This window comes from Diaporthe amygdali, assembly GCF_026229845.1.
Source record: "Diaporthe amygdali strain CAA958 chromosome Unknown NODE_2_length_3802984_cov_64_841326, whole genome shotgun sequence".
Classification (NCBI taxonomy): Eukaryota; Fungi; Ascomycota; class Sordariomycetes; order Diaporthales; family Diaporthaceae; genus Diaporthe; species Diaporthe amygdali.
The window spans coordinates 75,988-100,110 of NW_026517022.1; the positions used below are offsets into that span (position 1 = coordinate 75,988).

General features: G+C 52.2%; 6 protein-coding genes across 6 annotated transcripts; 4 read left to right on the forward strand and 2 right to left on the reverse strand.

Annotated features, from left to right (window-relative positions):
- Positions 1-3,967: 3,967 nt before the first annotated feature.
- On the forward strand, positions 3,968-8,626 carry J7T55_011377 (wd repeat-containing protein mip1; the record flags this gene model as incomplete). The annotated part of the gene is made up of 3 exons (XM_053133813.1): positions 3,968-4,366; positions 4,695-8,335; positions 8,407-8,626. 3 exons carry the CDS (start codon positions 3,968-3,970, stop codon positions 8,624-8,626), a joined length of 4,260 nt encoding a protein of 1,419 aa, XP_052999186.1.
- Positions 8,627-9,998: 1,372 nt separating this feature from the next.
- Positions 9,999-11,762, forward strand: J7T55_011378 (spartyl-trna synthetase; the record flags this gene model as incomplete). Its single annotated transcript, XM_053133823.1, has 2 exons — positions 9,999-11,024; positions 11,085-11,762. The coding sequence occupies 2 exons, from the start codon at positions 9,999-10,001 to the stop codon at positions 11,760-11,762; spliced, it is 1,704 nt and encodes a 567-aa protein (XP_052999187.1).
- Positions 11,763-13,021: 1,259 nt separating this feature from the next.
- Positions 13,022-13,598, forward strand: J7T55_011379 (uncharacterized protein; the record flags this gene model as incomplete). Its single annotated transcript, XM_053133834.1, has 2 exons — positions 13,022-13,129; positions 13,248-13,598. The coding sequence occupies 2 exons, from the start codon at positions 13,022-13,024 to the stop codon at positions 13,596-13,598; spliced, it is 459 nt and encodes a 152-aa protein (XP_052999188.1).
- Positions 13,599-14,261: 663 nt separating this feature from the next.
- Positions 14,262-14,941, reverse strand: J7T55_011380 (uncharacterized protein; the record flags this gene model as incomplete). The annotated part of the gene is made up of 2 exons (XM_053133844.1): positions 14,262-14,753; positions 14,822-14,941. The coding sequence occupies 2 exons, from the start codon at positions 14,939-14,941 to the stop codon at positions 14,262-14,264; spliced, it is 612 nt and encodes a 203-aa protein (XP_052999189.1).
- Positions 14,942-15,599: 658 nt separating this feature from the next.
- J7T55_011381 (uncharacterized protein) lies at positions 15,600-19,693 on the reverse strand (the record flags this gene model as incomplete). The annotated part of the gene is made up of 9 exons (XM_053133855.1): positions 15,600-17,050; positions 17,110-17,238; positions 17,361-17,727; positions 17,798-18,001; positions 18,130-18,781; positions 18,857-19,136; positions 19,223-19,303; positions 19,376-19,450; positions 19,684-19,693. The coding sequence occupies 9 exons, from the start codon at positions 19,691-19,693 to the stop codon at positions 15,600-15,602; spliced, it is 3,249 nt and encodes a 1,082-aa protein (XP_052999190.1).
- A 1,212-nt stretch (positions 19,694-20,905) lies between these two features.
- Positions 20,906-23,606, forward strand: J7T55_011382 (Aminotransferase FUM8; the record flags this gene model as incomplete). The annotated part of the gene is made up of 4 exons (XM_053133866.1): positions 20,906-21,681; positions 21,740-22,788; positions 23,032-23,115; positions 23,572-23,606. 4 exons carry the CDS (start codon positions 20,906-20,908, stop codon positions 23,604-23,606), a joined length of 1,944 nt encoding a protein of 647 aa, XP_052999191.1.
- Positions 23,607-24,123: the final 517 nt, after the last annotated feature.

Genomic DNA, 24,123 nt, shown 5'->3' on the forward strand with positions numbered 1-24,123 from the left:
GTCGCACTGAGCAAGATGACAGTACCCGAGGCAGGTAGGCTCCTGGTAAGTCTTACCCTAGATACCCTAGATACATGGACCTTCCGCGATCGAAGCCGGGGGTGAGGCGCCCACGCCTAACCAATCAGCGATGGACCTGCTCACTCTCAATCCTCATCCTCCTCCTTACTCCCTGCTCCTTGCTCCTTGCTCCTCGCGCGTTGGTGGGTCCTGCCTTCCCGACTGTTTCCCTTCCAAGGTGATGATGTCCTACCAGGCCTTCCAACAGTACTGCTCTGTGGTAATTGAGCGCTCACTGTGGAGAAGCCAGGACCCGTACGTGGCTGCCCTGCCTGTCCTTGCAGGTACACTACCCTCTCGTGAAAAGCTGCCCCGTCGTGTACCTGACTGTTTAGTCGTATCCTGCTTGCTTCTGATATGCGAATCATCTACCACCAATCCAACAAGGGAGACCTCAAGACAAGCACAAAAAGATGGGCTGGCTGGCTAGCCGGCACGCTGGCTGACTGGTAAGACGCTTGCCTCCTTCCCACCCATACACCCATACACAGTATTCATCACTGCATCCATCACACCATCCGCATCAATTCCTAGAGGCCCATCGCCCGTTGGCTCTTGCTGCCAGAGTGTTTCTATAATAAGCCTGTTCCGTCAGACAAGGCTGCTTTGATGATGAAGGAGGGTCGGCTGGTTCTGGGTTGACCCGCTGCTGCTGTATACCTAGCTGCGCGGGGTGCGTTACCACCTGATCCTTTGGTGGATTTTGGACCCCAAAAGGCGGTGCGTTGCGGTGTAATGAAAACAAGTGGTGGTGATCTTGTTTCACTCGGCCACACACAGCCAGCTCCTTTTGCGCTCCATTGGGGCCGAACCAGGCAAAAGCGCGACCACACTGCCTGGGACCATCACCCTGAGTCTCCAGTAATGTGCTTTGGGCTGCCACGACCACCTCTCGCTCCAAGACACAGTACCTGTTGTCTCGTTCAGCCTATGTGTGTTGTGTCGAGATGACGCTATGCCAGTCCAGCGGCAAAAGGGGCTCAAGCGTTGATGGAGAGCGCAACCTTCAGCCTTGGGAGCCCTTCGGAAATTTTGCTGGTCGGATATCCTTCAGGGGTTACACTACACATGGCTAGCCAGGGCAGCCGGCAACCCAGCAAACTCCTCCCCGTACCCACTCACGTCTTCTGTGCCGAAATTCGCTGCCCCATCCGGTCGACGTGATAAAATCCGACGACGCCAGAGACGCCCCGACGGCCTAACAGCCTGACGGACCTGACAGCCTGTCACTGGGCCACCAAGTTCGGATCTTCAGCCGTACACCACTCCTCAAGCTCAGCCAATATCTCCAGGAGCTGCCGCAACTTTTTCCCTCTCCGTCGCGCTCAACCTGGCCGACCATTCCGGGCAAGTTTGGACGGTCATTTCGCGTGCAGAACACAGACCTGGCCTATAGGTCTGTGATTTTATATACGGAGGTATCCTGGTATCATCCATGGCAGCATGGCCATCCCATCTTCGAGCCGTCCTCGGAGTCAGGCACCCGCATGATCTTTGTCGATCCCAGCGTGACTGGACCCCATCTCAAGTCCCCTCGCGTCCTCTCGGGTCCTCGCAAGCATGCAATTTGCAATTCTGCCCGCCGTGTCACTGCCCTTACCGGTGTTTCGTCCGAGTCCGGATCTACCTCGAGTCCTGAGGATGAGCCTCATCGGACTGTCAAGGCTAACCCTTCCTCCCCAGGGCAGGATTCCTTGATTTGCCAGAGCTGCGGACCTGCGGATTTGAACCAACGGCGCGACTGTTGGAAACCGGTACCTGGGTTCTGTGCGCTCTAGCACACCAGCCGCGCGTTTCAGGTATCCCCGAGCATTACATGCGGGCGAACATCCGGAAACCTTCACAGATCGCCTAACCCGCCGAAACAATGATGATCTAGTTCGCTTACCTCTACCCACGTGGACAGTGGGCTGTGATTTGCTCAATCGCTGCGACACCAGGTCGCTGTATTGGCGAAGAGCGTTTCGTTCGCTCATGTGGAATTTAGTCTACCATCCCTTGGTGTGGTTCATCTGTACTCCTGGGCCCAACTCCGAGGACTGGTTATAAAGTTCACCCATAAGCACTGAGCTATTCGGTCAGATCAAGGAAAGGGCAACTATTGCAGAAAAAGCTGCTCAGTGACCCGCAGGTGTCAAGGTGACAAGTGACTAGAAATCTACGTCGACAAAGCCCGTGGAGACTTACTTCCCCGTTCAACTCGCGCAATGCCTTAGACCCCAAATCCAACTGTTCATGCTACAGTATCAATCCTCCTATCGTGATGAAGGGTTCATGCCAGAAGCGAGCTTCGTGTGCTCAATTCCGAACGCGTCATCCATTCAAATGTGATGGGCCTGGTGAGGTGTGGACTTGTGCGCGCAGGATGCTTCGGAGTAGACCAGAAGCGCTTCATTCTTTGAGCACAACGTATTCACTGCCTTGAGACTGCTGGTTCGCCTGTGCAGAGCCGAACACGGTTGAGATGTGACTACAACGCAACGCGTTTGGTTTCTAGGAGAGCTTATTGTAATTTTGAGTTTCCTTGATGTGGACGATGAGCGAGATGATGTCACCAGAAGTTTCTCTCCTCAGCAAAACCTAAAGGTGACTGGGTCCTGAGACTCTTGATGCATAATCAGAGCATTTCCCGGCCGGGCCAGGAGAATCATTTACAATCACGTCGGCGTATCTCATAGCCCAATTTGGACAGTTACCATGACGAGTAACTGCTTTGTATTATGAAGTAAGCCAAGTTTTCCTGTTCGTACTCATTATTAACACCTCGCTTATCTTTTGGAGAGCAAGGATTCAGGGACGGATAATTCGAATCCTGGAACCCACAGTCTTGGGGGAAGAAATGTTCTCGAAGCATAGAATGCCAGAACGGATGACAGATGTTATCGTTATCGATAACTCGGCCCCATCCTGGGGAGAAAAAAGTTGTAGACCCATGGCTCTGACTCAGCAAACGAGAAAAAAAAAAGGTTAGCACAGACTTTCAAGGTTGGTTCTCCCCGCTTATTTCCTAGCTCGTGGCTGCCAACCTCGGGGAGATGGCTGCCTGCCGAGTTTGGGGTAGCGGTAGGGCGCCTGAGGGGATGGAGATGCAGCTGCTTTGGGTTGCTTGAGTTGCTTGGGTTGCTTGGTGCGCCAATGCTGGTTTGCGCAAGGTCGAGTCTGCCTGCCATTGACTTTGGGCGCTTCACATGCTGCGTACAAGTCGCATTCACTTGTTATTACCAATCACTTGCTTGAGGTTTGGTGGACTTCCCCCGTATGATAGATAGTACCTGGGCCCGTTGTTGTTGGCCTTTGGCCCGGTAATATCTAATAGACTAACTTGCTGCTGAGCTGTTGCTGCAGCTAGGCCCGTCTTTCTGTCTGTCTGCCTGTCTGCGCTTGGGTCGGGTTAGTCACCGTGTCCCGCAGCCTCACCTCACAGGCACAGCGCAACACAGCAAAGCTGCTAGTCGTGGTTCCTCACCATCGGCATCGGGTTGCGGCGCGGCAGAGCTGCTCACTCTAACTCAAACTACCATGTAATTTCCAACCCAGCCGACATCCAACGACTCTCCATCGTCGCGTACGGTCATTGAAAGCTGAGCCGCCCCGGTTCCCATCCAGACAATTAATCATACTGCGCTGCGCTGCGCTGCATTGCACTGCTTCTTGTTGCTCGCTGCTGCTGTCGTGGCGAGAGGTCTCGAATACCCCTCCCAAGAATGATCAACTTGCGATACAAGGCGCCTCTATTATGACCGCGGTCACGACTCAATCCGGTCAACCACAACACACCGCCCGCTCACCCACCCTCTTCTCGCGCAATCACTACCGATAGCTCTCTGTTCTCCACCAATCCTCCCAATCGAGCGCCCCGGCACCCATCTACTGAGCTCCCGTCATCGACCGCGGGAGCCCGGCCACCATGCCTACCGCAGTCCGGACGTCCTCGGGCGCAGGCGTCATCAACCTGGCCGCCTCCCGCCCGGACGCCCAACCAAAGTCTACCGCGCCGCGCCCGCAAACAGAGAATGGCATCCCCCGCCGCAACTCGACTAGCAGTCACAAGCGACCCTCCAGCGCCCCCGGCGACGAGAATAACAAGCCGAATGGCGCGCACAGCGCCGACCTCCCGGCAGAAAGGCCGAGGAAGCCGCCACTGATGCGCTCCAAGAGCGACCATCCGTCGAGGGGCTTACACATAGATACCAGCACCGACTCCTCCAATGACGAACAGACGATAGCAGCTGCCGAGGACTTTGGCACCCGGCACGGCTTCGACGGACACTATCAAAGCGAGGACATAATATCCCAGCTTGCCAATGTGGGTGTCTACTCCTCTACTGCCTTGCGGCCCTGCCGTTTTGCAGGTCGTCCGTCTCGTTGCTTTCCATGGTCAATGTCAGCACTCGCACGGCAAGCACGGCCTCTCGCTTGGTGGTCGACAGAAGTGCTGGACCCAAGCGGTGCGAGGCCATGTTGCTCCGTGCGATCGGGATGAAACTTCTGCGTGCCTTGGGAGGAATAGTACCTCGGTACAATTCTAGACCGACCGTGAAGTTCTTCCATTTGTAGGGCCAAAGAGGGAGTTTGCGGCCAGGTCATCCTCACAATTACTTCGAGATCATGCTAATTCATTTCTCGATCCTCAGGGCTGGTACATGTATTTCACAGACAAGAGGCACGAGACGACGGGGAAGCCAAAGGCAGAACCATTTAATATCCAAGACTGGCGAATGAGAGACCGCCTGAAGACAGTCTCTGCAGCACTTGCTGTGTGCCTCAACATCGGCGTCGAACCCCCAGATCAGTTGAAGACTAATCCAGGCGCAAAGTTGGAGGCCTGGCAGGATCCGACGGTTCCACCGGTCCAAAAAGCACTCGAGAATATCGGCAAGACATTACAGGGACAGTACGAGACACTCGCCATCAGGACAAGATATAAGCAGTACTTGGATCCGTCGGTCGAGGAGACCAAGAAGTTCTGTGTCTCTCTCCGTCGAAATGCGAAGGACGAGCGAGTCTTGCTCCACTACAATGGCCATGGTGTGCCAAAGCCGACGGCATCGGGTGAGATATGGGTTTTCAACAAGAATTACACCCAGTATATCCCAGTGTCATTGTACGACCTCCAGCAGTGGCTCTCGGCGCCTACGATATTCGTCTGGGACTGCTCCGAGGCTGGCAATATCTTGAGCAACTACCACCGGTTCGTCGAGAAACATGAACAGGAACAGGATGAGCTGGCCGCGCGCGATTCGAATTACGAAAAGGCGAACTTCAAGCCTTACATCCACTTGGCAGCGTGCGCAGTCAAGGAGAACCTGCCAACAAACCCACAGCTTCCAGCAGACCTGTTCACCTCCTGTTTGACCACGCCAATAGAGATGGCGCTGTGGTTCTTTGCCCTCCAGAACCCGCTCAACAAGGATCTGACACCTGAACGAGCCAAGAAGCTCCCGGGCCGTCTTCAAGAGAGACGTACTCCGCTGGGCGAGCTTAATTGGATCTTCACGGCCATCACAGACACGATTGCCTGGACGGTGCTTCCGCGACATCTCTTCAGGAAGTTCTTCAGGCAAGACCTCATGGTCGCTGCTTTGTTCCGTAACTTCCTTCTGGCACAGAGGATCATGTCCGTGTACGGCTGCCATCCTGAATCATACCCGAAGCTGCCAGATACACACAACCACCCCCTGTGGGATAGTTGGGACTTGGCTGTGGATATGGCACTTTCTCAGCTACCGGCCTTGGAGAGGAAGGAGACTGAAGGCATCGAATACGAGTATCAGAGCTCGACTTTCTTCACCGATCAGTTGTCAGCCTTCGATGTGTACCTCACAAGAGGTGATGCGATGCTACAGAAGCCCCCGGAGCAGCTCCCAGTTGTTCTTCAAGTACTACTGAGCCAGCAGCACAGGGTCAGGGCGCTGATCTTACTAGGGAGATTCTTGGATCTCGGTCCTTGGGCAGTTCAACTCTCACTCAGCATCGGCATTTTCCCATACGTGCTCAAGCTGCTCCAGTCGACTCACGCGGAGCTCAAGCCGGTCATGGTCTACATCTGGACTCGCGTGCTTGCTGTTGATATTACATGTCAACAAGATTTGATCAAAGACAGCGGCTATAACTACTTCGCTCAGATATTGAAACCGTCAGAGGTGCTTGTAGTAACCAACAGCGATGAGCACAAGGCTATGTGTGCATTCATTCTTGCTATGCTCTGCAAGGACTACAAGCCCGGCCAAGTCGTATGCAATCAAACGGACATCATGTCGTACTGTCTGCACTATCTACAGAACGAGGACAACCCGCTGTTGCGACAGTGGTCATGTCTGTGTCTCAGCCAACTCTGGCTGAAGATGCCTGAGGCGAAGTGGCGGGGAATCAGGGAGGGTGCGCCCACGAAGCTTTCTGCTTTGACCAAGGATCAGTGCTGCGAAGTTCGAGCGGCTATGCTTGTTGCGATGACAACTTTCATTGGTATCCCAGACTTGACGGCAGAAGTGCAAAGGATAGAAGAAGCGATTACATGGACGCTGTTAGACATGACCAACGATGGTAGTCCGATGGTTCGACGAGAACTGCTGGTCTTTCTGTCTCACTTTGTCCTCCGGTACGAGAGCAAGTTCGTCGTCGCGGCCTACGAACATCTCTTGGAGGAAAAGGAGTACCTGCTTTACCCGCCTAGAGATGATGTTTTCGACCGGCAGAACATGCTGCTGCACTACGCACGGCCCGCAAATCGCGACAAAGATGGTTCCATCAAGCCCCAGGCGGAGGGGTTTTCTAATAACACTGTCATCGCGGCCGCCTGGAAACACATCATGATAATGAGTGTGGATCCTCATCCCGAGGTTCAAAAGGATGCGACCGCTGTCACAGACTACGTGCACAACACACTGCTCCACTCTGCCGTCGGTGCACAAGCGCAGAACCTCATGGAAGAGATACAACGTAGGACGAAGCGTACCTTCATGAAGAACCAAGCCTCTCACCAGCGGACCAATACGAACTTGTCAGTAGCCTCTGACACATCAGTGCCGGCGTCTCCGGGTCTGTTGAAGAGAACCTTCAGCACGATATTTGGGCTTGGAGCCGGTGCGGACAATCTCAACGCATTGTCAACACCACCGCCCTCTCAGTCGGCTTCCAGAACAGGCTCACTGAGGAACAGGACGGGCCTTCCCGATGCTCCTCCAGAGCAGAATGAGCAGTCTCAGGCGCCTGCCAATTATCATGTTGCTGAAGAACCCGTATCCGCTGGATTTGAAGAGCGGGACATGAAGGAAATCCCTTCGCTCCCATTGCCGAGTGGTTTCCTAGATTGGTCGATCGAGTATTTCAGGGAGCCGCAAATGAAGCCTAACGAGGCCGAGGAACCTGGCAGTGTAGAGTATAATGCGCGGTTATGGAGGCGATCAAGGAACGAGAGCATTCTCCGAGAAACGCAGCCTCAGAAATCTCATGCCGGGTCGCATAAATGGAACCAACAGCTGGCACTCATCAACAATGGCGCTCAACCATCAAAGATGACGTTCCACCAGTTTGAAGACCATCTGGCCGTCGCAGACGATGCCAATACCGTCTATGTCTGGGACTGGAAGCTGCAAAAGCGGAAGAGTAGGTTCTCGAATGGCAATCCGGAGGGATCCAAGATCAGCGACATCAAGTTTATCAATGAGGACGACCAGGCGTTCCTGATGACCGGATCCTCAGATGGTGTCATTCGGATGTACCGCAACTACGCTCCCTCTGATGACGAAGCCCATCTCAAGAACAAGAAGCCAGAGCTCGCCTCGTCCTGGCGAGCTCTGACGCACATGGTCGCGAGCAACGTCAATTCGGGCATGGTATTTGACTGGCTTCAAGTCAACGGTACGGTCTTGGTTGCAGGCGATGTTCGTGTGATACGGGTGTGGAACGCCAGCTCGGAGACGTGCATCATGGACATTCCCGCGCGGTCTGGCAGCTGTGTCACCTCGTTGACGTCGGACCAGATGACAGGGAACATATTTGTTGCCGGGTTCGGCGACGGTGCGGTGCGCGTGTTCGACCCGCGGCTGAAGCCACAAGATGCAATGGTGCGAAAGTGGAAAGACGAGCCTGACAGACAATGGATCCGCAGTGTGCACATGCAGCGAGGCGGGCAGAGGGAGCTCGTCTCGGCATCGAGGAACGGAAAGGTCCGGCTGTGGGATATTCGCAAGGACCAGCCCCTGAAGGTATTCCAAACAACGAAGGATGTGCTGAGGACGGCGAGTGTGCATGAGCATTTGCCGGTCTTTTGTGTGTAAGTGCCTGACCAACCCTCACTCTGTGATTTCCGTGCAACTTGTGTGCAATGCTGATACCGATGTGCAGTGGCACCTCGGCCCACATAGTTAAGGTGTTCAACTTCCACGGCAAGGAGCTCTCGCGCTCAGAACCATACTCGAGCTTCCTTGGACAGAACCGCGGCTCGCCCATCTCTGCAACTGCCTTCCACCCACATCGCATGGTCATGGGCGCCGCAGCGAGGGGGGACCATCATATCAACGTTTTCAGCTGTACGAACGAGCCGGCATTCGGCAACAATCTCTAATTCATAAAACGATTGGAATAGGAACTTGGAGGAGTAGAGATGGCTTATTCTTTTACGTGATGGATTTGCAAAGCAAGAGGAAACCCTCCAAGGAGGAGGGTTCGTGGCCGTTGTGCTGTGCTGCTTGCAAAGAGCTGGGGTCTTCGAGAGGGTCGACTTTTCTTTGGCATAGCGAAGGAGGGTTTCATCATGAGCATTATGATTTTCAGAGAGCTGACTTTTTGCTCTGGCTTGTTTAAGACGCTGCAAATCTCCATGACTGCTGGCTTTTTCCCTGCTTCATTTAGGAGTTGGTTGGTAAAATGCTATTTCCAAGGGCATTGGTACGACAAGCGATGGCATATTGATTAGGGAGGGTTAATGAACTTGTGCTGTCTGATAGGTCTATCCAATATTTTACCTCGTTGTCCGTCTTGCTTCCCTCTTGCGCATAGGAGGAACAGAGCGGGCGATATGATAGTCGGGGGGGGGGCAGCAGGGCGTTCGTGTGCCAGTCTGTCCAAGCCTAGACTCTCATCAATTGGAATAAAGCATGATCAGTTTACGATAGAATGATCAGTCCACGGAAAATGGAATCTCCTGCTCAGTGAGACGGGTCACTGTCCCGGATGACTCTTATGAGGGAGATCTCCTGATTGGAGCTGCCACCAGGCTCAATGAGCCATTGGGCGGTCTACATAGGGAACTTGTTCTTCAGATGACTCGGCTCTTGGAAAGCATTGTAGTTGGTGTACAAATTGCCTCTCTCAGAGAACCCTTAATATGAATTGGCTACCTAGGTACTTAGGCGGTGGACTCTCGTGGATGTTCTCTTCAAGCACAGAGAGTGACGTACCTTGGCTTCAGGTGTTGGTGGGGGCCAAAGTGGGCTCACTCTGCGGGAGGCAGCTCCCGACCCCACCTCGACCTCGACCTTTATCCTGGCCTCAAAATTTACCCCTCCGAAAAAGGCACGCGCTTCTAACACCACCAGATTACCACGAGCACTTCTGGGCAGGATTCTTCTTGGCCGATTGAGTCAGACCACCTCGGGGTTCTGTGACTGTATTGAAGCTGTATAAAGGTATTAAACGCCCCCTACCCCATTGATATTGCGCCTCATATCCTAGCACCGTCAATAGTCCCATCGCCCTGAGCACCTAGACTGTACCCAGCATCCCCGGAGGAGGCAGAGCAACTACAGCAGATCACAAATAGATCAGACCAGAACAAGCCTCAACGATTCCGACAGCGAAGGGACCGGAAAGGCGTGCCACTTTCGAGTTGTTGTCTCGTCACAATCGCTGACCGTCCTCTCTGTAGCCGGGTTGTCTACTCCCAAACCCCGCCTGAGTCACAGCCCACACAAGAAGATATCATACGACCACCCAGCATGGCCGACAACCCAGAGCAGAAGCCCACTCCCGCTGCCGAGCCTGCCGCAGAGGGCGGTGCTGAAGGCGACGGTGGTCCATCCAAGAAGGCCCTGAAGAAGGCCGAGGCAAAAGCGAAGAAGGAGGCAGAAAAGGCCAAGCGTGCCGCGGAACTCGAGGCCCAGCGCGCAGCCGCCGCTGCTAAGGAAGCTGCCGACGACAAGGCCAAGGACAACTATGGCGACCGCGATGTGGTCAAGCTGGAGGGTGAAAAGGTGGCCCTGAAGAACTACGGCGACGAGCACCTCGGCAAGACGGTCAAGCTGCGCGCCTGGATCCAGCAGAGCCGTATGCAGGGCGCCAAGATGTGCTTCGTCGAGCTGCGCGAGGTCGAGGACTGGAGCATCCAGGGCATAGTCACCGCGTCGGCCGAGGGGACGCCCGTCTCTAAGCAGATGGCCAAGTGGGTCGGCTCTGTCAGCCTGGAGAGCTACGTCGCCGTCGAGGCCACCGTCGCGAAGCCCCTGGAGCCCGTCAAGAGCTGCAAGGTCTCCAACTACGAGCTCCACATCACCAAGATCTACTGCATCGCCCGTGGCCCCGAGGTGCTGGGTTTGACGCTCGCCGCATCCAACGCCGCCATCAGCAGCTTCGACGTCGACGGCAAGATGCAGGAGTTGAGCATTGGCGACGCAGCCCCTGGCCAGTCCGCCACCCTGGAGACGCACTTCGACAACATCGTCATGCACAAGCGCTCCCCATTGCAGCAGGCTATCCAGACTGTGCGCGAGAACGTGCGCGACTTGTTCGTCGAGTACCTCAAGAAGAACGGCTTCCACTCGTTCGAGCCACCATGTCTGATCGGCGCCGCGTCCGAAGGTGGTGCCAACGTCTTCGGCCTGCCGTACTTCGGCAAGAGCGCCTTCTTGGCACAGTCCCCACAGTTCTACAAGCAGCTGGAGATTGCTGGCGGAAGGAAGAGGGTGTACTGTGTCGGGCCTGTTTTCCGTGCTGAGAACTCTAACACCCCAAGACACATGACTGAGGTATGATGACCACACAACTTTTGCCGTTCTCATTTGCTGGTATTCTGACATGATGATAAGTTCACCGGCCTCGATATGGAGATGGAGATTGAGGAGGACTACCGTGAGGTTATCTTCATGCTCGAGGGCCTCTTCCTCTACATCTTCCGCGAACTCGAGGAGCGCTGCAAGGAACAAATTGCAGTGGTGCGGTCCATTTACCCGTCCGAGCCTTTCGCCCTGCCCGCAGATGGCAAAGAGGTCCGCCTCACCTTCGCCGAGGGTCAACAGCTCCTGAGAGAGGAGGGCCCCGAAATCTACCGCAACGTCACCGACGACGAAGATATGTCCACTGCGCAGGAGAAGGCGCTCGGCGCCATCATCCGCAAGAAGTACGGCACCGACTTCTACGTGCTGGACAAGTTCCCCGAGTCGGCCCGGCCGTTCTACGCCAAGGAGGACCCGGAGAACCCCAAGGTGACCAACGCCTACGACTTCTTCATGCGTGGCCAGGAGATCATGTCGGGCGGCCAGCGTATCAACACCCCCGCCGAGCTCGAGAAGCGCATGCGCACCAAGGGCGTCGATCCCAACAGCTCGGGTCTCAAGGAGTACGTCGACTTCTTCAGGCAGGCCGGGTGCCCGCCGCACGGCGGTGGTGGCATTGGCCTGGACCGTGTGGTGGCCTTCTTCCTGAACCTGCCCAACGTGCAGCTTGCGGCCTACTACCCCCGGACGCCAAACCGATTGACCCCGTAAGGTGTCATGTGGAAAAGGGTGGAAGAGATGAGTTCAGTGGTATAGATCGAATGAGAGCAAGACTGATACAGCACAGTCCGAAACATTTCTGTCCAAAGCTTTACTGATCTCCATCCTGTGACTAAGCTGTCTAGCAACCCGCTCTGTGGCTGTTGATGTCAGTGCTTGATCAAGTATTCTTGGTGCTCTGCTCAGATGTGTGGATTTTGCTCAGGGCCCGAATGGTAAGATGAGTAGTTCTGTAGCGCTTGAGCCAAGCATCATACACATCAGACAGGCTTTTCTAGGGTAAGCTCTCAGCAGACAGTCGTCACCTGTGCCGGCACTAGAGTGTCCTCCAAAATAATGTCCTATCTAGGCAGTACCCTGGTTGCGAGCCAACTTCGGTTTCCAACAATAGGGCTTGTCATTATAAAGACCATTCATACACAACACAATATCATCGAAAGTGATAAGTCATCTCTACGGGACTGAATCGGTTTCTCCTAGTCCCTTGGCTTTTGAACGTCTCTAGACTACCGAATGTGTTGGTGCGTGGTGCTTTTGCCTGTTCAAATACTACTGAATTCTCTATCACATTATTTATGTAACACTCCGTAAGGCAAACCCCAGGTTCTGATAGTACCACGCACCCATTTCAAACATAACTCGGTCATAAAAGCAGAGACAGCTCGACCCAAGGAGTGATAGAGAAGCAAGAGTACATTCTTAAGTCACCTGAGAAATGGCATTTGATTTTCAGCCGTAGACTAGCGTCTACTGGTCCAATATTGAGCATCGCAGCAATAAGTATTTTTTCTTGGTGACTCCAATAGACCTCAGCGCGATGAAATTATTGCGCCACATCTGGAGTTCAGAAAGGGCCCATATACAAACACCTGGACAATACACAATGAATCCCCATCAAAGCCCATCTTGAAGCTTCTTAGAATCACCATCATCCTGCGAATCAGGAATATGGGTCAGGCCTTGATCTTTATTGTAAAATTGCTATCAACCGGACTTCAAGGGCTAGAACCGCGAATAATCCTTCAGAACTGACTGATGGAAGCTTTGCTTAGTCGGCGGCTTGATGTTGTCACCAGGCAGTCCGAAATTCACAGCTTGGTGCAACCGGCCTCACCTATCTCAGCGGTCGCCGAGCCATACCAGATCTAATTCAACCAACAGTAGCCATCTTTACCTCAACCCGAGCTCACCTCGCCTGATGACAAGGAACCGTCGTCCCATCTCTCTCTCAGCAAATTCAAACCTTCAAGATGCCCTCCAGCGAGAGAAACGAGACTATCTTCGGTTTGACCGAAAAGGAGGTCAAGTTCCTCCTCATGAGTCTCAAGTGCGTAGAGGACCACAGCAACCGTCGCTTCGTAAGTTTCAACAGCCTTGCACGGGAAAGGGCTGTCTTCCTGTTACCACCATGACATTCTTGTCGAGATCCTCACTTTGCTCACAGTGAATGGGAGCAGCTGATACTCGTATCTCCAGATGAACTGCGCGAAGCTTGCCAGACTCACGGGATACACCGCTCCCCAAGCCTACCAACTCTACGTGGCCCACCTGATGCCCAAGGTCATGGCGCTACCTCCCATCAACTTGATCTGTGATGACAACGACCAGAAGGACGCCAACACCACTAAGGCCAATGTTGTGCGAGCCTCGACTTCTGCCGCCAAGAACAATGGCAAGACTGGCACTGGCCAGGACAGCAAGAAGGAGGAGAATAAGGCGGAGGAAGACTACAACGGCATCAGTGACGGCATGGATGGTGTTGCCGGCGACCCAGAGGACGAGGAGGAGCTGGAGGCTCTCGGAAGTGCCTACGCCTGGGATGTCTAGGGAGCGGTGTGGGCGGAGATAAATGCTTGGGTTGTTCATCGGATTGTGCGGCCGAAGAAAAGTGATTCGGTTGACTGGTTATTTCGTACTGATCTCATGGGTGGAAGCAAGTATCAAAGCTCAGTTTGACCTCAATTACCCTGCTTCCTAAGGTGTTGAACGTGACCAACGGGACTTCAGACCAAAACGTCATATTAGTGACCTTGCTATACATTCACCCATACGGACAATTCAGATGAGATATCTGGACTGCGATATGAAAGCCGCCAACAGTCTTTCTGATTCATCCACTGAATGGGTCCTAAGCCCTGTGCTAGCAATTTAGATTGCTTAGTGCTAGTACGTGATATTCCGCCAGAGCTTCCAATATTCACCATGACTACAACGCGAGCCAACCATTTCATTGAGCCATGTTCAAGACCGGCTCATATCGAAGCTAAGAAGGCCGATGCCCATGATATCGTGTGATGATAATTTTATGCTGCCTCGTTGAGCAAAGCCCTCTTCGGGATCCAGTCCAACGTGCCTCGAGTTTCTTGACTTGGCGGGGAGACCAGCTGAGATATTCCCCTGACAAGCAGATCCTCGGATCCTCAAGTAGGGGCAGGTCACCTTCGGCATCGAAATGCTGTAGCCCTGGTGACCTATTGTCGTCCGTCTTCTTCACAACGCGAGCCTATCTCCCATCTGGTTCCACTTCTCCTCAGTCATACCATCTCCAATCTCATCCCAAGCCTGGTTGGTGCTGTTCTTATCGATTGGTCGCTTGAGGACTTCCTTTTTCTTGCTCTTTCCCTTGCTATTCTTCATGGATCCGCTGTTGTCGTCCTCATCAAGGTCAAAACCATCATCCTCGAACAGGGATGGCTTGGCGACTTGCTTCAGTCCTCCCCTCGTCTTGACCTTGCTTCTGGTTTTGACTTTGTCCTCCTCATCGCGGCCATGAGCACCGTCATCGACGGCCTCATTGCCCATCTCGGATCCAACGAAGATGCAATCTTCGATGATCTCCTCAGCCTCGTCGTGCGGCTCCAGAGAAAGGCTCTTGTCGGGCAAGCGCGGCAGCGCCATTAGCCTGCCGTTCAGGTCCTTCCACTGGGCCCTGGCAGCGGGGACGGTCGTGTTCGTGAGATCAGCAAACTCCTTCAGGCCGACCTGGGGAGCGGTCAATTCTAGCTTTTGGCTGTGTTTTGATGAATATGTTTATTCCGGTGCTAACTTACTTCCCATCCTCTGGCGTATCGCTTGCTTGTTTTGATGCACTGGACAGACATCAGGACTAGCTTGACCTCATCTTCAGTGAAGCCGAGGATGCGGATGTCTTTGTTCTTGTTATCAGACATGTTGTTGGCCTGTTCTTGAACTATGGTGTGCGTTGTATGAGTGCTTTCGCAAGCAGTGTGGTGGTCTGGCACCTCAATATGAGAGCTCCGGCAATTCAGGCTCTGGGAGTCTTTTCCCTGTGTCGCGTGGAGTCAAGTAAGTGCGGAGGTTCTGTCCCTCGCAGAAGCGACACTCAGACTCTTTTAAAGTGAATTTCAAGAAGGGAAAAAGCTCTGAACACATTTAGAAGTCATGTCAATTCCAGCCTAGCAATTCAGTAATGTCCACTGTTCCCCGAGGCTACAGGACATAATTAGGACAAAGGCTGCTTAAGAGGGCACCTCTCAGCCTGCCACGGTTACCTCAGGCACAGAATTAGGCACAGATGAAGGTATTTTCAGTCAGCCTTCATGTAATGTGCACCAGCTTGGGAGCGTCAGTACAATCTGACGCGTTGGCTTTATTCCCGAGAGTGGCTTGGAATCGAGACAGGTAATAGTCTATTTCGTGACAAACGAAACCGTTCTGATCAATTATTCATCAATGTTCCAATTCATTCGCTTCCACCAGGTAAAGAGTTCACCGTGGCGTCTATGTCAAGATCACTTCAAGTATGCAGAATCATGTATCTGATCTGGAAGAAGCTGTTGGAGAAACCAGGCCAGGCTGGAATTACTTCTAGTTGAATATCTCGACCACATATCGACCTTGTGGCAGGCCTTTCAACCAACCATCAACTGACGTCTCAGTCGTCTTTCCTGCAGTGCGATCCATTTCCATGAGGACAGGAGCGAGCACCTTAAAGACCCCATCGGACATACTCTTTGCTCCGCACACATATAATTTGGATCCTTTCTTCCACAACTGGAGAATTTCCTCAATGTGCTTTTTCACCGTGTCCGAAACATATCGACAATCACCATTGTCTTCGTCCTGGCTGAATGCCCTCCGCACACTCACAATACCGTCTTTTTCCATCCCATCCAGCTCTTCACGGTACACATCATCGAGTTTCGCCCCTCGACAACCAAAGAAGAGCAGCGCAGGTGAGAATTGGTCTCTTCCTCCTTCCTTGGTCGCGATGGACAAAGCACGCTCCTGTATAAAGCCACGAAAAGGAGCCAGCCCCGTCCCGGCTCCTATCATAATGATTGGTGTCTTAAGCTCGGGCAAAGGCAACCGAAACAGAGAGGGCTCTTTCTTGTCTGACATTGAGATGTAGACAATCGATCCAGGTTCCCGAGAGGCCAAGTGATTCGACGCAATTCCCTTGTTCGGACCTGCGGCAGCCCGATCGACAACGCTGTACGTCAAAGTGCCGTGGCCAGATTTCCAGCGCGGCGATGACGAGAAGGAATATACTCGAGGCAGCATGGGTGGCAGCATGAGCAGAAAAGATGAAAGAGTCAAAGGGAGCTCGCTCGGTTGGAACCGGTCGAGGAGATCCAATATGCTAGCAGTATTCTTGGTGTCTGCCAGCACTTCTCGTAGCGACTGCTTGGTTACATCGTCGACCGCAGTATCAATTAGCACGTCGATTTGGCGCGTTTTGGCCGCGCGCCGGAGGTCGAAGTAACTCGAAAACAACTCTAAAGCTGTCAAAGTGGTGTTGATGGGTATGTCTCCCGGAGGAGGGCGACTTGCTGTGGCCTGCTTGATAGTGACTAAAGTGTCTTCTCTCAGGGAAAAGCGAGACAGAGCGCGCTTGATAATAGACAAGTCATTTGTAGGAAGGATGCTGAGGTGATCACCAGCCTCATAGGACACTCCATACGGGAGTCGGAGCTCGATGTGCCTTTTCTGAGTAACACCTGGGCTGGATAGAAGCCTCGTTTCTGTGACAGTCGCAGCAAAGAAGCCTTTTCGAAGGGTGTTGCTGCGTGGCGGTTTTTCGCCAACGGTGACCTCCACCTCAATATCATTTTGGAAATTGCTGGATTGTGGCTCGCCATCAGCACTGAGAGCTGACCACAGTTGTTCGGCCAACCATGTCTCTAGCTCATCGAAGACATCGTCTTTGGCGGTGTTGACGGTTCCCATGGGCGAGAGTCTTTTGCCACCTAGCTTCTCCAGACCGGTGTCAAGGATTGTCGGGACCTTGTAAAAGGTCTGTGTCCAGTCACTGTGGCCTGTGTTCATCGTCAGATGTGACTTGCGCATCTGATTGAAGTTGTTCGACCTGACTCACCGACACCAAAGACCGCGTACTCGAGGTCTCTCAGGTGACCAGGTTCTTCTTTCTCAATCCACTCCATGAACTGCGTCGCATTACCGGCTGCCTTCCCGTGGTATGTACCCAGAATAAATATCACAGGCTCTGCAGCACGTTAATAATTTGTTATAACAACTCAAGAACAAGTGTCTAGAAATTGGCACAGGAGTAGAAGATTATGACAGATTGAGAATATTTACTCGTAACAGGAGATTAGTCCTACTTACGATGTTTGGGCAGCTTCCTCACAGCCTCGTTCATGGTGGAAAGGCTCGGAGTGAAGCCTCTGGCAGAAGCCTCGACCATGAGGTGTTTAGCGAGAGCCTCGCATGTTCCCGTATCAGTTCCGTATAGAATTGATATTGAACGACCTTCTTGGGGCGGAATTGCGGCGCCCGGTGCTGCTGACTTCTTCGTGCTTTCAGCGGACGCGGTTCTCAGACTACGGTGGAATGAAGTAGCGTTCCGCCCATGCCTCAATTCCGCTCGAATCTTGAAGCCTTCGGGCTTGATGGTCAAGAGATGCTTGATTCTCAGTTTGTATTCCGGGTCGTCTTTGCTCAGATTGAAATTTTGAAGTATGACAGCCAGAGCCTAATCCTGTCAGTTATGAAATCCAATGCTGGCGAACTTTTCGCGGGCTAGGCCCTAAATCGGGACTCACAAGTTTGGCCTCTTGCCAGCTGAAGGCCATACCAAGGCAGATACGGGCGCCATTGCCGAATGGCTTCCAGGAATTTGGTGGAAGCTTGTCAAATTTGTCCTGCATCATTCTCTCAGGTTTCCATTCGTCAGCATCGTCGCCCCAGACTGTTTTGTCTCGGTGTATAGGATCGAGTAAGAGACAGATTGCTTCGCCTGGATGCACCTGTATATTCTTAGCGTGCCGACTTTGCGGATTTCCTCGAACAGGAACATTGTATTCTGTGTCACAGACAGAATGATTTCCCTTAGGGGTGCTGAGAATAGAGGCTGACAGTGATAACAGCTACTTACAAGGTATTTCCCTCCGATGACCTCGTCCTTGTATGGTGTCACGTAGAAAGCAACCGCAGTAGGCATAAGGCGTAGAGCCTCCCGAAGAACTGCATCCATGTATGGCATTTGCTGGATGTGCTGTGGAGTTATTGATTCCTCGCCGACTACGCGGTCAACTTCACTCTGCAGCTTGAGAAGTGTCTCGGGGTGCTCGAGAAGATAAAAGGTTGCAAAAGACAACATCCCGGACGTTGTTTCATGACCTGCCACAAGGAAGGTTATGAGGTTTCGCACGACCTCCTCATCATTGAGTTTTTCGCCTGTTTCTGGATCTGGTGTGTTCAGCATTGCGTTCAGAAAGTCATTTCTGTTCACTGGATTCTGTCGTCGGAATTCCACCATTCCGCGACACAGGTCATGCATTAGCTTGATATCTTTCTTGAACTTCAGCATGGCACGAAGTCGAAATATGCCCGCCCAGTCGGGTAACATGGATTGAATATCAGCCTCGGCCAAGATATCTACCATATGCTTCACAAATGGGTGATGTTTACCGCCCAGGTAAAAGCTATTGAAGCGATAATCCATTAGGCATATCGCGATGGTGTCCAATGTAAGTCGAGTGTAATCGAATGCAATATCAATAGATGTGTTCGGTCCGTCCCGGGCCCTAGACGCAATCATAGCAAGCTTAGCCTCGAATCTTCAAATAGTGTTTGACCCGGGGTAGAAGTTGATGACTTACCATTTGAGACAAAGTTGCTCCGCGACGTCCTTCATCTCATCGAACATCTCTCGAATCTTCAACGGCCCAAAAATTGGTTTCAGAATGCGATGTGTGATGCCCCATTGCCGACTGCCATGATGTGCCGTGAAGAGAGCATCTTCGACGACTTGTCGTAACGTCAAAACACCACTGGAGACAAGCTTGTGGAAACGAGTCTCATCACAGACCTCGTCAGCTAGCTCTCGAGTGCACACATTGATTTCCCTTTGACCAGCGTAGGTCATTTGAAAGATCGGGCCTAGAGGTAGTCGATTCTGTTAACAAAATATTGCAAACCATTATTTGATTGAAAAAGACGCTCGACATCTGGAGGCTACATCTTACTGTACTTCTTTGCAATCACAAGAGCAGACGAATAAGGTGCCTTGAGGTCAAGGTCGAAGATGTTGCCTACGACAGGCAACGCTATTCAGCCAGCCGGTGCTGTCAGTCAATGCCCTCGTAGTCGGAAATTTGTGACGTGATGACAATTCTCACGTTTTGGACCGGGCGCCTTTTGGAGGGGGCATATTGTGCCGCTGTCGACGGTGCACGATGACATCCTAGCCAGGCCTGCTTGACAAAGTCTAAGATTTGACTGTATAAAAAAATTGTATTCTCTTGGACTGAAGTTGGGGCTGGGCCTGGAGAGAAATGCCCAGCCTCTTATGAATGGCCACTTGTAACTGCCATTCTGTGTCACTGCAGGCTGTCTTCACTTCGGCTACCACAGAATTGTTCAAAAGCTATTCAGTATTGAGTTCACCGTTTCGAATCGCCTCGTTTGGCCAAGGAAAATGCCTCACTTTGCGGCATTTTGGGGTGGACAGGTCTGGAGGCCTCAAGGCAAGGTGTCTGGAACGCTTCTTCGGAGGTGGAAAGAAAGTTCAATGGTAGTATCCATAATACTGAGGGGAAAAAATGGAACAGGCTGCCTCTCGCGCTGCATGTTTGAATGTCAGGTTGGAAATTGAGCTCGGGACATGTTTATCCCACATCGGTTCATCACGCGGACTAGGTAGGTGAGAGATAGGGGTGTCACGTGTCTGATCATTTTACTTTCGGGCCTGTACACCGATTTGCAATCGTTGTCCCCATAAACTCTCTTGCCTAGTACGGCCATTGAATGAAACCTGGTCCTTTAGCTAGCGCACCGCCTCTTCTGATCCCTCGTTTTGTCCACTCGATTAGTCCCTGCCACGGGAAACGTTTGATTGAGTTTAGTGCATTCGATGCGGCATTTTATGATGGCTTGAGAGCCGAGTCAGTCAGCCGTACGAACACGTCCAAGATGATAGAGTCATGCCGTCGTGAGAACACCCCTTGCGTGAATATCGGAAAACATTCAGGGTCTCCGAGCCCTGAAAAAAACAAGGCCACGATGGCTATCGCGCATGGGGATATCCCATGATGAGTCTGAACCGATTCACCGCTTCCATGCAGCTGCCATCGTGGATCTAGTTCACGAACTCGTCATGAACTTTAATCTATCCAATTTGATTTAGCATCTGACATCAACTGCGCCTCATTGTATTTACGGAAGAGTGTTCATCAACCTCGGCATTTGACAGGGCACCGTGATCCATCTTGACCACTGGTCGAAGTATCCATCTGCGTGGATATGGCTAAGATAGGGGAATGAAGGACCCAATGGTCTTGTACAGTAGCCTCCGGCCATAATGGGACTGACTGAAGGTGACTGAAGCCTGCCATATACACCCGTCGGTGATTTCCAGATTGAATCAAGGAGTGCGGTAATTTCTGCAGCATCTGATACTTCTTGTAGAATGAGGTTCACTTGAAAGCCGCTTGAAGGACTTCAAACGCTTAATGAAAGAAATTACTTTTAAAAAGCGAGGTATGGATGCCAGATGGGAGCCATCACAGCCATCTACTTTACCTATTGAAACCCCAGAGGATAAGAGGAATATTGGAGCCATCTATCTATCCCATCTTTGAACTGAGCTCAAGACCGCCAACTACCCAATTGACTCCAATATCATTGTGTATTTTCCAGACATGGATAAAATGGGCCGTAGGGTGTCCACAACGAGGATTGAATGTCCAGACGAGCAGTCACCGCTGCTGAGAGCTGTCGCCAACCTCCACCACGGTCCAATATGCCACCGGCCACCATGTGTCAGTGCCACTGGAAAATTCCTTGAGGCAGTACGCATGATCACTACTCATCTTCGCGTCCTCTGCTGCAAGTCACAACACCATAGCTCCATGTCAGCGTCATTTGAACCACTCTCAGAAACAGGCCGTTTTGTCAAACTTTACGTGGAGCCAATGTTCCATTGGTGGGGAGCGAACTTTCGCCTGCTCACCACGCCCTGTCTTGGAACAGTCGAGGTGGTGAACGCAGCTGGCAAGCGGCAATGTGTTGTCAACGGAGCTTCACACAATTACGCCGGATTCTACGCGCCCACAACCGAGTCTGAAGAGCTACAGCGGCTTTGCTTGGAGCTGCTCCCAGTCTCTGACAGTGACGCTGTTCCTCTATTGCGGGACGCTGTCCATGCCGCTATCGCAGGGTTCTTCGACTCTGATTTCTGTTTCACAACGAGTACTGGATATGGGGCCAATTACGTGGCCCTTCCAGCACTGATTGAACCTACCCGGACAGTCGTTGTTGTAGACAGGGTGTGTCACAACTCCATATTCACGGGAGTCTATCTCGGGCGCTGCTCAGCAATCCACAAATTCAACCATAATGATATGTTCGACCTGGAGTCGACGTTGAAAAACTTGCCGCGAAACTCAGACCAGGACGTCATCGTAATTGTGGAAGGATTGTACAGGTTTGTGGCTGACTCTTCTCCTTCCAGAATTGTTTGGATACTAATGGATTGAGAATAGTATGGACGGGGACGTCCCTCCATTAGGTGCTCTATGGCGTCTGAAGAGCGAGTACGGATTCGTTCTCTACTGCGACGAGGCGCATTCATTCCTCTCCATAGGAAGCACGGGTCTCGGTTGCTTACAATATTGGAACGAAACCCATCAGGCAGATCCTGTGCCCTGGGACCTAATCGACATAAGAACAGGCACTTTATCAAAAGCAATCGGCGGCATCGGTGGATTCATCTCAGGGAAGTCTTTTCTGGAAGAGCGCGTTCAGAGACATATCAAGAAGGTCCAAGACAGGGACCATATTTCCATCCCAACCTCCACTATGGTACAGACGCTCCTGGTCATGGACCAGCCGCAAAGGATTTCGCGCAATCTAAATCGATTAGCTGCGATATCAAGGTTCTGTCGCACAGAGCTGGATCGCTACGGCGTCTACGTATACGGAGACGAGACCGGCACTCCAATCCTTCCTGTCTGGGCAGGAAGACCTAGTGCATCGGCTAGGCTTTCGTTTGCCTTGCGTCAGGCAGGCCTTCTTGCAAGCCCTGTTACAGCCCCGGCGGTCCCCTTCTGGGAGAGCCGTGTACGGGTGAACCTCTCGGCCGACTACAGTGATGCCGACGTTAATAGCCTCGTCAACTCGATCGTCTCTGCCGTGGTTTCTATTGGGCTTTGTAAGAGGAGGCCTGAAACCTTCCGGGTCAATAAATTCCAAGAACTTCAAAAGACCGAGCTCGAAGAGTCGGAGGAGTCGAGAATTTCTTCTATGAAAATCAAAGGTCTCATCAACCTTGTTTCAATCCACCTGCGGAACGACTGCCATTCGAGAACGACACCTGTTGGAGTGGACAGTGCCAGAAATGGCCACTCAGCTAGATCGATGTATGGGATTGGCGCTGGCTCTGCGCGCTGGATATCTGGAACCTTCCCGCCTCACCTTGCTGTCGAGAGGCTTCTTGCTCGTGCCCACGGCGCTGAGACAGCTATGACATACGCTGATGCGACTATCGGCCTCGCATCAACCATTGCCGCGTTGGCCCGTCCTGTCTTCGGAAGTAAAAGACACTATATGCTGTGCCCACAATCAGCGACGGGGGCTATTCGCGATGGATTGACACTCATCCCTCCTCGTGGAAAGAGAGGAGTCAGTCAAGAGCTTTTGCAGTATCGAAGCAGTGAGGAATTACTTGAGAGAACCTGCCATCTTGCCGGACCCGGTGCTTGCTTCACTAGTATTGTCCATGCAAACGATGTGCATGTGCTTAAAAGGTTGATACAGATGGCTGGGAAATGTCCAGTTACCATCCTGCTGTACGATGCGTCAAAGTTCGTCAACGTCCAACACATGTACACTGATATCTCAGTCTCTGACAGTGGCATCGGTAAGGTACAGCTGCTAGTGTACGGCTCCTTCTATAAGATACTTAATCTACCAGGAGGGTATTTGGTGGGATCCCAAGCACTTATACGGGAATTGAGGTACACGAGTCGAGGGTACATGTATACAACCTCGACACCTCCTTTCGTGATGGAGATGGTGCGCGGGGCGTTAGAAGCTTCTTCTGTAGCAGCATGATAAATGCACCTTCACTTCGCTCTGGGCATGGCTAAATACCACTGTATATTTCACCTGGATTCTGACACCTGAAACTCGCGTTGACGGTTCCAGGGACTATAAGGCACTATATTATGTTTAATTACCAACAGCCTCGAGTGGAGGGAGATTTGCTGTGCGAAGAACTGCTTTGCCCCCGTTGGGCATGAAAGAGGTCCCTTGATATGGCCAAGAGCAATTCGCTTCTCAAACTGATGCTTGCGCCCAACTGGGAATCGTCAAGTTGCCCTGGCTATCAACGAGAAACCCGACCCATGATCTCACATATAATTGCACGCATCGACCATTGAAGTGATGCATGTTGGGTTTAATTTGGGTGTGTATATGCGTTCCAACACTCAGCGCTCTTTTGACCTAACTCCTCTCACAATGCACCTCAGAGGGTCTATAGCTGTACGACTCCAGCCTGCGTCCGGAGCCTTGCCCGGTGAGCGCACATAATCAGGGCCTGGCAATGCTTAGTTCTTGTTCCTTGCGGGACTCTTGTAATCACTTTGGGCTAGGAACACACTTCATTTATACGAATTCCATCTCTCATTACATTCCCAAGTCATGTACATAAACTACCCTATCTACCCAGATTGTCATTCAAAGAGTATAAGAAGCTCCATTGGAGTTTCAATCCAGTGCCAGAATTATCCCCAAATTTCCAACCTCCGTAGACCAGACGTGCTTTTCATTTTGACTCTGGACCTCACTGATTCATTCTAATACATCCTTCGTAAACCGTCATTACCTCATGACCAGCCCAGATTTACGTGGTCGGCCGGCGAGA